The following is a 14,472-nucleotide window of genomic DNA, read 5'->3' as shown; positions in this document are numbered from 1 at the left end:
GGAAACTAATGAACCACTGAAGTGCTGGTGCTCCTAACACACACACACACACACACACCTATACACACCCCCGTATCAGCAGTTTAAGGTATCTCTAGTGCTTCCATTTGGTTTCCAACACTACACAGGGTTCCTTCTTTTCCGTACATTATTAAAGACATTTTTCACAAACTGATAAAAAAAATTTTAATTTACTGTAAACGTTTGTACAGTGGCGAGGTTTTATTTATCTGTATGACTATAACATAAAACAAACCCTAACTGCACCATGGATGGATGGAGGAAATTTAAATGTTTTTCTGATTAATTTAGCCTTTTAACCGATTTATGAGACCTGCAGATCTGAGCGTGCATCTATGGGTTGACAAAAAAAACAACAAAGAAAAAAAATAAAGACACTCCTGCTGGGTAAACCTAGAAAACAAAGGGTGTGAAAGCACATCGTGATGCTTTTATTCCTCTTTAAAATACATTCATCGTGAAAGATGCTCTGCATGTTTGAGCAATGCTTAGAAATTTCAATTTGCATCCTTTTAGAAAATAAATAAATCAAACTAATAGTTTTCAATACTTATCCAGACCTGGGAAAACGCTAAACCCAAATTCCAGACTTCTGAAAACGGAGCAGGATCTGAACCAACGGTCTGCGTTGAGCCCGCAGGTTCAGCATTTCACCATCAGACACGACACGGACCAAGGAGCTCGTTCGAATTTCCAGTTTTAATCATTACTTCTGTTTTTATTTAAGCACATATTTCCCATTAGCATTGTACACGTCTGCAACCTACAGGAGGATCTCCCACAACTGACCCGACCGTCTTCCTATCGCCATGCAGCGTTTCAGCAGCGTTCGTCACGTCACTTCTTTAATGTCCGGTCTGTCAGCTTTGCAGGGGGGGGGAGTTTAAAAGCAAGAGGAAGGGGGAGAAGGAAAATTACAGTTTTTTTTTTCTTTTTCCTTTCCCCTTCATTTTCTCTTCTCTAAAAAGAGGGGGAAGAGTCAGAGCCGTCACCAGGCACTGCAAACTCACACTTGACGGTTTTTCGGGTGGATCCAGTAGAGCTGGATGGAGTGCGTCAAACAATCGGAGAGCTCGCCGCTAAACGGGCTCCTGTGCAACTCTCAGTACTTGAATCATCCGTGAGGTATCTGACGCCTCAGTCTCCTGCAGGGTGGGTAGGAGGTAGGGAGCTTTTAAGGCTGGAAGCTGGTGTATAGAGAGTTTCTGCTGTTTGTGTGTGGGTGGAGGGGTGGAAGGGGTGGAGGTGTGTGGGCGTTCTCACGCACTTCAAAGCATGAATGACGGCTTCGGAGATCTCTGCCCTCGGCCTGATGGGAGGACGATGGGATGGAGGGAAGGAAGAGAGTTGGGGGGGGGGGGGTTTAAAACAAAGATGGCGCATTTTAAAAACCCCCAAAAAAACAACAACTTTGTTGGTTCAGCGGAGCAACAGACTGATACGCGAACACAGTCCTTGAGGGTAAAAGCAAAACAACAGCAAACATTCGGACACACAACCAAATAAAAACAACCAAAACAATGGCAAACAAGCAAATCGATCACACCATACAAAGTGACATCAGGCCTTTCCAAAGTGACATCAAGTTTCCCCTTTTAATCCCATTCAGGTCCGTCTCCCACAGCGCTTTGTAAACCAGGAAGTACTCGGTGGCTCCTCTTTATGGCTGCTCGGCAAGGTTAGGGTCCGCTCTGAAACATGGGGCACGGGTCTGAGGCTGGACCGGCCATCGACCCGTTTCAGAATCATCAGTGATAAGCAATGATTTCAGCAGCAGCAGCATTGGGGGGGCTGATCAACTTAGAACAATACAGCACATTCAGAAATAAAAAAAATAGAAACACATAGGACAGGTACTGATGAGAGGGCGAAGAAGAGAAGAAAATGAAATCAAGTTTGCTTTATACAATCACATTTCTGCAGTAACGCTAAACATTCCACCACTGAAAGGTTGTACACCTGTTAAACGCTCATTCCTCGAAGCACCACGGTACAGCTGCGTGAACCCGGATGTTTGGGACCAGGAAGCAGGCATTACATTTCGATGCATCGCTTTATGTACGCTAATCTCAATCAAAACATTGCAACATTTTTTTTTGTTTGTTTTTAATGTGAATTGCCCACTGTAATGTCCATGTGCATAACTGGACAGAAAGCCAATGATTAGGAGGCTGAAACGTGACTCGACTGACAGCAGCAGGAGAGGACCCCAACCCTGAAATACAAACTGGTGAATGTAGCCACTCTGGAGCACAGTAAGGGGAGAAAGGGATTCTGGAGGACTTGGACAGAAAAAAAACAAAACAAAAAAAAGGCAAGGAGTGTGACACTTCTCTTCCATCTTAGCATCACAAATTCCCTCTCAGGAGGGCAAGTATGAGAGAAGAGTAAAGAAATTAAAAAAAAGAAAGAAAACAGTCCCGGAGTGCTGATTCCTCCTTGTAGTCCTCTCTGCTCCCGTTCTCGGACCAGAGCTGAGAGAGGAGGAAGAATGCAGTATGAGATGAAGAGTTGGTGTTTGCGAGGCGTGTTCCGCCTCTCTACCTGGCCTCCTCCCTTCTGTCTTCTCTCTTGGTGCGAATGGGCTGAGAGCCATCGGCGGGGTGCTGCACCCAGTTGTTGTCGTGGAGACCGACTCGGCAGCCCGGCGTGTCCTTGTCGGTCCGCCGGCAGCACATCCAGTAGGAGCGTCCGTAAGGCAGGTCGTGGTGGTAAGGTTTGGGGTGCCAGCGGCACAGAGAGACGTCCCCGCGCTCGTACTGCCGCTTGCACTGCTTGCAGGGGTCGTCCCTGTAGAGGGGGTCTTGGTTCCAGCGCGAGTCCACGGCGCGCACGCCGTACGTTTCGATCAGCGCCTTGAAGTAGTGGCAGGTGCACTTAAGGGCCGCCAGGGAGCGGGTGGGCAGGTGGCTGAAGATGTTCACCATGATGTGATCGGGGAGCAGGAGCATGTACTGCCGCGGCTCGAGGAGCCGCTGGATCTGAAAGCGGATCTCCAGGAAGTCGTGGGACACGTGGCGGTACAGGCGGCACAGTGAAGGGTCTGAGCAGTCCTCCCCGACACTCGGAGAGTCCGGTCGCGTCGCCCGCTCCCCCGAGCCCACTGCCACCCCCGCTCCAAGACTGTTGTTATTGGCACAGTCCAAAGAGCACATTCCTGACCCGCTGCCAGTGGTTTTTGCTTTTACATCCTCCTCTGGTCCCCTAGGAGACTGAAGGAAAAACAGTTGTCCAGGAGGGGGATCGTCCGATGAAGAGTCGGCTGAGCTTCCAACACCCCCGCCGTTCCCTCCCCCACTAGGCAGAGCAAAGCACACAGTCTCCTCCTGCACGTTCTCCGTGCTGTCCTTGCCGTAGAAGACGCACTGGTCTACAGCACCCGTCACCACCACCTCCACGTGGAAACCAGTCACCGGCTCCCTGCCCACGCCTGCGGCTTTCTTCTCCCCCGAGGACAGCTCCTGGGTCAGATCCGGGCTGCCGCAGGTCGGCCTGTCTTGGTGGTGGAGGTCTCCGTCTGGTTTGGGGGCCGACGCTGTAGCAGCGAGCAGCAAACTACCGGGGTCTCTTGATGAGGGACTGACGAGCTGGTATAGGTCACAGGTGATTTTCTCTTTGGCCCTGGCTGCCGCTTGGTTCCCCCCACCGCCACAGCTCATGAACATACAGCGGGACCGGCTGGCCGGTTCCAGCTGAGAACGGGGGTCCAGATTTGACACTCTGAAAGCGATCCTGACCTCACCGTGACTGTGATTGGATGGTGCGGGCGGTGTTATCGTGTCTCCTCTCCTATGCTCGCTCTCTCGGTCTCGATTCGAAGCGGGCATGCCAGGACCAGGACCCAGGTGGAGACGACTGCCCAGGTTTTGAGACTCAAAGTGCGCAATAGCCTGTGCCACTCTGCACGACTCGTACTGCTCTTCGAGCTCCTGGTCTGTTTGGATTGGAGATGATGGCTTCTCGTCTTCTTTGGAGGGCTGACTGTGTGAACTGTTTGATACAAACACCATAGGAGAGGGGTCTGACACTGTGCCCCGGAGCAGAGTGTGCTGGCTGGAGCTAAGGCCCTGACTGTCAGTGGTAGTAGACGGTTGGTGGTGGTGGTGGTGGTGCTGGTTCCCATGAACAGCCACAATTCCCTGAAGAGCCATGGCAGTCCTCTGCTCAACTAAGGCCACCATCTCTGCCACAGAGAGCAGATCCGTTTCATTCACGCCTCCGAGATGTGACTCGTCGGGACTGGGAGGTGAAATGGGGCTGTCGTGATTGAGAGCGTGGGAGCGTGTTGGAGGGTCGTAGGAGGAGCATCGTCTCCGTCTTTTGGCTTTACTGCAGTCGGTTGCCCAGTTACCTTTAACCTTTGGCGGGGGGAGAAATGAATAAATAAATGATTAAATCACACAAAAATCTTAAAAGACGATAAATCGCTGCAGCACTTTGTGTCAGATTCTCACCTTCATGGCACTCGGTCTGAGCTGGCTGGCTCCACTGAACTGGTGCGCAACGAAGAAGGCGATCTTCTCCTTGGTGTTGCCTGGCTTTATGACGTACCAGGTGTCTAACAGAACGCGTCCGTCTTGCATCTGGGACCCCACGTTGGGTGGTGAAGGAGGGGCTGAGGGGGGCTGAGGGGCCTGGCTCTGCATCAGGGAGCTGGATTCGAGCTCCGGTTCGGGCGGGGTGTTCTCTGAGCCCACATCCTCCTCCTCGCCATTTCCCTCCTCCACCCCGACTATCATCCCTACATCTTCGCTTTCCTCCGCCGCCGCCGCCCTTCTGGCACCCTGACTGAGCTCGGCCTTGCAGACTGAGGGGGACACCACGCCACCGCCGCCGCTCCCCCCCGTGCCCGGACTCCGAGCCTTGTTCTGGGAATAGGTGCCAAAGGGGCGGGGGCACCACAGCCGGATGTGGGAGAAGGTGTCGCGGTCCATCAGGATGGGGACCACCGTGGCATGTCTGCATCTAGGCCGGCCAGCAAACGCCAAGAGCTCTCATCGTCGGCTCCCCGTTCCACCCGACTGGCAAGAAGGCCAAGCTCGCCACCAACGCTGGGCATAAAACCTGCGGAAAAGAGCAATCAGAAGAAAGAAAATAAGAAGTAAAGAACAGGCAGAAAACTGAACAAAAAGGCACTGCTATAAAAGCCTAATACCTTCAAACTAAGCTCATATCTGTAGGGTAACAACGCCTGCCTGTGCTAGAGTTAACGCAGTTAATCAACAGCCAATTGGAGCTGCACTGAATGGTTGCCTTGAGGTATCCACACAGGCTGCTGGCATCCCAAACCCGCAGACCAACCACCAGACTGTAGAGACGAGAACCATCACACTATTATAGAAACCAATCCCAAACAGCATGCTTCAGGACTTAGGCCAAACTTAATTAGTAGTAACATTTGCTGCTCGAGGCCCAAGACCACCCCCCCCACCACCACCACCACTCTGATGCCTCCAAATCATATTAAAAGGATTACATGTCAGGTTTGAGGTCTGTGAGCAGCAGATGAAAGGGATGAGAGACGGAACACAAAAGCACCAAATGGATCCTCTTCTCTCCGTCTCTCTCTCTCTCCCCTCTACATCTCAGCGTTTCAAAGAGGACTCGACTTAATAGGAAGCAACGCAGCGAGGAACACACGGGCATATGCTGGACCTATTTTTAGTGAACGTCGGCTCCCGGGTGGGAGGGAGTGGGTGGGTTAGAAGTGAAATTGTTGTGTCCTCGCCCCTTTCTCCCTGCCAAAGAGCGCGTACGACAAACCTGGGGAGCACAGGGGGAAGCCTGGCTTCGTTTCTGGAGCTAGCCCAGCTACGTACGGGGAATGCCGGGAACGCGCCGCAATCCTTGAGGACACATTCGGGTCGTTGGCAAACTGTTCGCACTTATTTAAGGTTTGCTGTCCCTAAGAAATTCTTTAAAAACACTTCACTCATTCATTAACTATTACATTTGGAGCTATATTTGTATTTCACAAGAAATAAGCTTAAAGTCAAACCGTTCAGTCATGGTGTCCGAGTATGAAAAGAGCTATTTTAGCAGACATTAGCTATTAATCAGGGGGACAAATGTCATTCAGAATCTCAGTAATAATATTTATCATGTTTACAGAAAGTGCAGCTGAAAGCACTGTTACAAAGTTTAGCTCATCGGAAACATCTCAGAGTTTGCCTCTCCGCTGCCTCTGCTTTCAGCGCGGACGTGTAGAAAGCGACGATGTTTCCGCCCTCTCAGGTCGGGACGGGCAGATCACACTCCAGATTAGACCGGTTTTGCTACACAGGACAAATGTGCTTGCTGGCATTTCCACAACTCTAACAGCCTGGAATCGTTGACGCTCTTGGTATGCTAATAAGCGTTTTCTACTCGAGTGACAGAATGAATTACCAGTGGAACCAGTAGCATTGCTGGTGGCTCGTTAAACTTTGCCCTGTAGCTCACATCAAAGCTGCTGTAAAATCGAAAAGGTTTCCAACTGCAGATGCAGCTCTGCTGTTTGTTCTTCAATATACCAACGTACCTATGAGCTGTTTGCAACTATAACATTTAGTGCTACTATTAGTACCGAGGCCACCTGTACGCTCCCAACCCGTTCCTCCTCTGTATGTTCTTAATCTGTTAAATAAATAATGAACGATGGCGCTACAGCTAACCGGGTTAGGCAATGACTGAGCTAATTCGTTCATTCATTTCTCAACTCAGATGAAATAAAAAAAATTTCATGACCTGCATTTAAAAAGGTCTGTGTGAAATAAGCTCCGTTTTGATACCAATATTGTGGTAAAAATTAAGAATGATTTCAATCCTAAAAGATCGACGAACTTTTGACGGATGCCGGCGTTACGAGGATTTGATGGACGTCGGCAAAGAGCCGAGCGGGAGCTGGAAACTTTCCACTGCTTTGCTCACGTGTTATCAGCGAAGGAATAATCTGAAAATTTCCAGCCAATCAGAGCGATTCCTCAGCTTCAGTTCCAGGAAGTTAAACACGGGACTTTCTACTGCTGCCCGTTTAAGAGCTGGATTAGTTTAGACGGAGTCTGATGATCAGTTTTTGACAGTAAATTGGTAAACAGACTGATTTTATAAATTCAAATTGTTTTGGATTTGTCTTTAAAAGATCTATCTAATGGTATCAAAATATGCTATGTTTAATTGGGTTATAAAAATCAGGTGACCTTGCTACTACCATGCTTATCTAGTGCCTTTTTAGCCTCACCCAGGATCTTCAGAGCACTTTACAATGATTCTCACACACACGCACACACACACACAGTGCTTTCTACTACATTGTTTCCACTCTCCATATAGCACCTTCTCATACTTTCACTCATACACCAATAAGCATATCAATGGGAGTGGTAGCAGTTCAGTGTCACTGGGGCACACTACAGGGACTACAGGTTTGCCCCCCCCCCAAAAAAAACCTTAGACAGGAAGATGACCTCCCCATCACTGGGCCAATTCCCCTCCAGCTACACAAGCTACATGTCAGGCAGTCAAACCTGCCTTATCAAAATCCATAAAACCAGCAACATATCACCTAAGAGTCCAAAACCTCAGGAATCAGGATTTAAAGACTTTAATAGGGGTGGGGATGGAAGAATCTGAATGGATTTTTAGATGTCAAAAATATTAATTTTGTTAATTAACAAATGTAACGCTGAGGAACATGAAGGGCAGAACTCAAATGCAGACGTTTATGACGTGAACATAACAGACAAATACACAAGATGGCTGAGCGATTATACAACAGAAATATTTATCCATTTACTTTAACTACCAAGTAGTCAGGGGGGTCTCAAGATAATCCAAACGCAACAACAATCGTTTTGTCTTCGCAGCCCTCCGAATCGTATCACGTCTAAAGATTCCCACTCCCAGTTATGAAGCGATCATGACGACGGAGCAGTTCAGAGCTCGCCTCTGTTCGGAGAATAAGAGGGAGGGGAAAATAAAAAGATCAATGAGGTTATTAAACATGTTAATGTAGTCAGCACTGATGCACACAGTGTGTGAGCTCAGCTCACAAATTACAAGTCTGAGAGTTCTGTTGTACATTGTGAGTCAGGCTCCGAAACAGATTCAAATCCAAGTTAGAGTGTGTGTGAGTGTGTGTCCTGTGACAGACTGTGATCACAACCACAGACCAATCTGTGGTCCAGTCAGGCCACCGTATGGTGCCAGCCTACCCCATATGTAACCTCTGCTAACGTAGTACAAAAAAAAAAATTACAAATTAAACGATTCTACCTACAGTTAAAAAGATAGAAAGAAAAGCAAAGAGTTGCTGTTTAACTTTTAGCGAAGTACTTAATGACAGCCCATTTAAAGAATTGCATTTATTATTTAGAGGAAACCATTTCCTGACAGGTGGTAACTCACATCATCCTCACAAACTGTTAAGATGGAGAAGAAGAAGTTTCTCCAAGTTCACAGGGCTGCCAATGCTCGTCCAGTTATCATCCCTTTGGCACCTTGTTTACCTATTATGTATTTTTTACCATCCAAAATAATATCCATGTGCAGCGTAGCAACTTCCTGATTTCCGTCACAGGAAAAGGCACACATGTATGTTACATCGGCCCTGCCACTTTAACCGTTTATTCAAAGGAGCACAAAGACGGCTGCTCAGAAATATCGCTATTCAGCACTTTTTTGCCTTTTCAGACCCTTCTCAAAAAACAAGCAAGTACATATACAACTTCTAAACGTGGTGTCCCATTGTACCTCAGGTGAAAGGTGTTGGTAACTCCAGAATACCGGAGGACTCCACCAGCACCATCCTGTTTCATACCGTGGCCACCTGATTCATGAGGGAAGCACATTTCCACTATGCTGCCCATCCCCATTAGGCTTTCAGACAGTGGAGCCTAATTAATATTTTAAGTCTCGTTGCTGCAACAAGTATTTGTTGGAGCTCCATCTCATGGAGACACATTTGTGAAGCAAATAAATGTATATTTTATATAGTCTGTTAGCAACTGTTTGGTTAATGGTCAAGCTGTGATGAGTCTCCAGCAGGTGAGCAAGAGGACAAACATGGACGCTGTAGAGACACCATATGTTCATTTTTTTGATATAAACTGATTTTTTTTTTTTTTAAATATCCACCCCAAAAGAAGAAATATGAAACAAAACAAACTTGTGATGATGTCAGCGCTTCACTTGAAGGCAGAGCTCTTTACGCAATCAAGGCCAAGTTAATCAGGGAGTTTACGCAGGTAATGGTTGATGTATTTAAGACTACGCCTTCGCCGCCCGCATTCGATTTGGGCCGTTTCAACGCGCTTGACCTGACGTGGTTCAGAGCGGGGGGGGGACGCTCGTTCACCCTTTTGTGCAACGTTGCACGGGCGGCGCGTTGTACATTTGGACTAATGGATTGGCTGAGAGAGGTGCAAAAAGCAAACACCACCCACACAGTGCGGCGCACAAACAGAAATGCTTCCTCTATAATCACACAGCAACAACCCAACTAAGAGCGGGCAGATTACACTGCAGACGAGCCATCCTTCTCAAACCACTTTAATTTCCTACCTCCTTTTTCATGCGCTCTTCTTTCCTCTCCCCCCTACTCCTTCTCTCTCCACAAAATCTTCCATCAAACTGAAACTCCTATCTGTTGCTGTATGCTCTCTATTTTGAAGGGTTTTTGTGTTTCAGTGAAGCTTAGACAAGACATTAGTTTCAAACGGTGCACAAACGTGTTAAGTTAATGAAGGCAAACTGCTATTTTTTCTCCAATATACAGGAAAAAACCCCTACAATTTAAACACTGCAACATCAACCGACGTCATAAAGCTATAAAAATCAGAAAGGCAATGCGTTTATGGCCTGATAGGGTTAACTTCCCTTTTACCAACATGAAGGAACATGAGGAGGAAGTGCTAAAGCAGAGCTGATGCATTAAAACGACCGCTAACAGCACAGAGGCTCAATTAACCCTCTTTTTTCTTTTTGGATAGCGCTCCTCATTTGTTCAATAAATACAGCATGCTCTGGACTCTATTGTGAAAAGGCTCTTCCAAATGTTTTCAAAGTGTCAAAAGGGGAGGTATCAACGTCTCCGAACGCTGTATTTTACAGCCAGAGCGAGCCGAAACAGAAAACTGCTGCCAAGTTAGCGCTCGGCCACATTTACGTTAGTTTTTTTTCCCCCTTCGTCTCCGCGTGCTGCTTCAAACGGTTTCTGCGAATAAAGCCTTTGATTTGGTTTTAAGCTTTCTGCAGCAGCCTAATCCATCAAATCCCGTCCGAGCGGAGTGACGCTGCAGCAGCACTACAGTTCCTCAGACTGCATCGTTCGGTGCCCGGCCAGACTGACAGACTGTTGGGGAGGAACGCCGACCTGCTGCGCGTCCGATCGCTTAGCTGTAAAAAAAAATAAAATAAAAGGATACTGCAGCATCCCACTCAGTCACAATTTAAGCCCTTCATAATGAGTCCAATTCAGCTAGTGTGTAGTTCAAGCAAAACAGGAGATATATTAGTAAAACCAGAGATGAGATGGTTTTCTTATCTAACCTACGTAAGTAAATCTCGTCAATAACAGGAAATGCTGATGTTATTGTGAAATATGTCACTTTTTGCTGCTGTCAAAGACCTGTAGGTTACTGCTGTAGGTAAAATGTGACAATCCACACAAACAACACAGGAAAACGATCCAGTTAAACGTAAAACCTAAATGATGGTGGACGTCATTTATTCCCTTTAACTATTTATACTATGAGAGGCGTACATTCAGTCCTGCTTTCCTGTTAAATTAATGGGTTAATTCATTCACAGCCTTGTGACAGCCTGCTTTAAGTAACTAATTACTAACACTGCCTGCTAAAGTATGAAAAAACAAGTTTGTTCACTTGAGTCTTTCAACTCGAACAGCAGAAGCCCACAAAGTCTACAGATGCACGCCAGCGAACCTAAAAATGAATAAATCTCAGCTGAATTTGACTCTGTGCCTCTGAAGACGAGCAAACCGGCGGGTCAGAGCGTCAGGAGGACAACAGAGCCGGGGGGGTACGTTACCGCAAGCCGTCTGCTCAGGAACACCACAGGCCAGGCAGGACACGCCGGTGAACGGCTGACCGGCCTGTGTGCCGTCTCTGATTGAGTGTGTGTGTGTGTGTTCAATAACATCGTCACAGGTTGGACTGTGATGCAAGCTTGGACCAGACACTCACAAAAGGCCACTGTGTCAACAAGAGCGCCGTCCTTCTCGACGCCTGAGAGGTGGGTCAGTCACGTACCGTCTCGATAAACGGCGTCGAACACAGCACTGCAAGCAGGCGAACACGTTACATGTTCCAGCCCCCAAAGCTGGTTTCCTCTTGATGCATTTATGTCGGCATCTAGATCCCCTTACGTTTAATCAATTGTGCCATGAAACACAGCAATGTGCCATGTGTTTCCAAATGGGGAATCTAACATGGTAAACATTAACACATCTGATAGCTGAGCTCCTGTCACAGATATGTTCATATTTTAAAGCATAAAGGACGCATCACCCCAAAGGGTTTATATGTAGATATTCATCCTACATGTCGAAAATAACTTTTTAGAAACAATGTTTTAGTTCAGTATAAAACCTCATTGCCACAGTTAACACATTTGAGAGCTGATATATGTGATGTATATGTGATGTCTTCCTTCCAGCCAACATAAAGGAGAGCATAATCCCAAATGGGACTGAAATGTTCCAAGTCCAAAACTTCAGGCCTAACAGGTTACTTTGCTCTGACTTTTCTGACAGTGTTTTTAACTCACCCAAATGCCCCTGCAAAAACAAAGCCCAAACACCTCGAACCTGTCAGGTGGCGACCATAAACGGAACCAACTATAAACACCAAAAAAACAAAAACAAAAAACACGAGTATTTAGTCACGTCGGAACAATTTTTTGAGCGGCTTTAACCAAACTTGTAGCTAACCAAGCAGCTAGCTAACATTAGCGTCGGAGTCGTGTCCAGCACCGTGCGAACAGGAACCAGTCCCCTTCTGTGTCATTTCACATTAACTAACCTCCAAACAGGGTATTTTTTAATGAAACTTTACCACGTCGTGTCGTTTATCGTTGAGCGAACAGGTTAGCCAGGAGCTAGCGGAGCGAGCTAACTCGACAGCCCAATTTACCTGCACGACAAAACAAGAGAAGAAGAAGCTCTGTAGTTTGGTGTGAAATACCTTCAGTGGCGTTGTTCTTCTCGGACAAGCCTCCCGAGTTGCTGTCGGTCGATGCCAAGTGTCTCCTCCCTGTATTTCCCTCCAACCCGACCAGTCTGTCTAGGTGAAACGCAGGTGTTGACGACCCGAGTCCACGTAGCTCGGGTAGCTCTCCACTAGCTCCGGGCCCGCGGCTACTTTCTCTTATCAACCTTGCTCTAATGCATGGCCGCCGCCGCCGCAGCTTTTGCGCCTGTCAGCTCACTCGGCGCAGCCTAACTGGCCGCACGCCTTGCCAGGACACTCGGCATTCGCTCCCCCGCTGTCTTTTCAGAAGCGACACGGGCTCTCGCAGTGCGTTCTCGGGGACACCAAAATAATCTGTGTCAGAAACGGCGAGAGGAGGAAGGCCATCTTGTTGACAAGCAGCTGCATAGGGCCCTCAGCCAATAGCAGCCCAGGATCGGTGCTATGCCCATATATGGAGTCGGCTCTGCTCCCTCCCTCCGCCCCGCCCACCTCCGGGCTCACCGGAACGCCTCGTCAAAGGTCACCGTGTTGAAGACAGGTGGACACATCCAGCCCCCTCTGAAAAACACCTCACACCTTTATATCATCTGACACCCCCCCCCCCACCCCCCCAGTCCTAATTTTGCTTCCAAGCAAGCCAGGCTGTCTTGCAATCTTTAAATGTGGTCTGATCTTGTATTTTTTTCTTCAAGGTTTTCTAAAGTTTTTTTTTTAACATTTTCTTTGGACTTTGGTTGCTTTGTCAGTTATGGATGCCCATTCCACCTCTTCGATTAAAATTACTGTCTAAGGCATAATTATGAGACAGTGTTTCATAATTACCCCGTTATGAGGTAGCATCTCATAATAAAGTACTGAGTGGATGCAAAATATCACAGAAAAAAGCAAAAACGAATAGAATATGATTTCATTCCCTAAGGCTAAAGAAAATAATGAAATTAGCTGTGCTGATCCAAGTTTTTAAATGTAGTTTATAAGCAGGTTACCAACAAAGATTGTTAAAGTTCTGTGTTATCGCCTCTAAACAAAACGTGCCTTCTCATCTTTGCCTGCTTATCTTTAAATTCTGTTTTCTGGTTAGAGGATGAGAAACGCATGCTTGTCAGATGACTGCGTTCTGTACATTTGCATTTTAAAACGGCTGCATGGAGCAAAAGCTTGGAGAGCAAACACGGTTGGTGTTGGTCCACTCCAGCAGAGCGAGAACTGTCACTTCACTGCGTGCACAAAACACTGTCAGCGTGTCCTGCAAACAGGAGTTCCCCTATCTGAACCTGTCCTTGTCTACTTCCTGAAACAAGGATCGGCTGCACCATACACACTCACAGGCGTTGCCGGACCCATTTAAACTGGACCATGGATACCTGTGGGGGTACTTACAGGTTGATGACAGGGTTCTTAGGGGAACACATACAGGGCACTCTCAAGGTATGTACAGGGTACCCATAGGGCTACAAACATGGTACTTACAGGGTCTTTTTGGGGACATGTACAAGGTGCTTACAGGATAATTACAAGGCTACATACAGGTACTTACAGGGTATTTACAGGGGTACATATAAGATAATTACAGGGTACATACTGGGTACTTATGGGGGTACCTACAGGTTCATATAAGGGTACTTACAAAATATCTGTGGGAATTAGGCTGTTTTATAGAGAGACTTGTTATCCTGTGCTGTGCTTCAGTATGGCTTTATGTCTAGCAACGCCCCTGTACACACTGTAAATGTGTGTGTGTGTCTGTTGTAACGCAGTTTCCTGCAAGATATTCTGATAAAGTCAGAGGTGTACAGGTAAAAATATCTCTAAACAAAAGAAAAGCCTCAGAGCTTAAAGAGGCGGGTTTTTTTGTTTTGTTTTTTTAAATAAAACACACATTGGATAAATTTCACCAGTATTTCAGAGTAATTACAGAAATCTGTTGAAAAGTAAAAGTTAAAGATCATTACTCAGATACCAGTAATTTGCCCTGAGTATTATATTTCTTGGTGATCAGTTCTATTATCCGATCATAATAAAGCAATAAAATAAAGTCACATTCAGAACAGAATCATTTATTGTCACGGTATGGCTCATGTGCACAGAGACTGGGAAAACCAGAGGAGACAAACCTGTAAACAGGTGCATGGACACAAAAACGTCCTGTTATGTGGACATGTTCTGATTTTGTGAAAGTTGTACTTGTGGTGATTCTGGAGGTTTAGTATTTTTGGTACTTCCTGGTGGGCCGTCTCGACGGCTGATTGGCAGCTCCTCG

The 14,472-nt window shown here is 46.9% G+C and overlaps 1 protein-coding gene and 1 long non-coding RNA gene across 2 annotated transcripts; one reads left to right on the top strand and one right to left on the bottom strand.

Moving 5' to 3' along the window:
- Positions 1–431: 431 nt before the first annotated feature.
- Positions 432–12,639, bottom strand: fbxo46 (F-box protein 46). Its single transcript, XM_017435368.3, has 3 exons — positions 12,204–12,639; positions 4,476–5,085; positions 432–4,379 (listed from the first exon to the last, which is right to left on the bottom strand). The coding sequence occupies exons 2-3, from the start codon at positions 4,953–4,955 to the stop codon at positions 2,562–2,564; spliced, it is 2,298 nt and encodes a 765-aa protein (XP_017290857.1). The 5' UTR covers positions 4,956–5,085; positions 12,204–12,639; the 3' UTR covers positions 432–2,561.
- LOC119617778 lies at positions 10,883–12,545 on the top strand. The gene is made up of 2 exons (XR_005234186.1): positions 10,883–11,040; positions 11,169–12,545. It is a non-coding gene; the product is annotated as an uncharacterized LOC119617778 (long non-coding RNA).
- Positions 12,640–14,472: the final 1,833 nt, after the last annotated feature.

The sequence above is a fragment of the Kryptolebias marmoratus genome, linkage group LG2, assembly GCF_001649575.2.
Source record: "Kryptolebias marmoratus isolate JLee-2015 linkage group LG2, ASM164957v2, whole genome shotgun sequence".
Classification (NCBI taxonomy): domain Eukaryota; kingdom Metazoa; phylum Chordata; class Actinopteri; order Cyprinodontiformes; family Rivulidae; genus Kryptolebias; species Kryptolebias marmoratus.
This window is presented reverse-complemented; position numbering and strand designations above follow the sequence as displayed.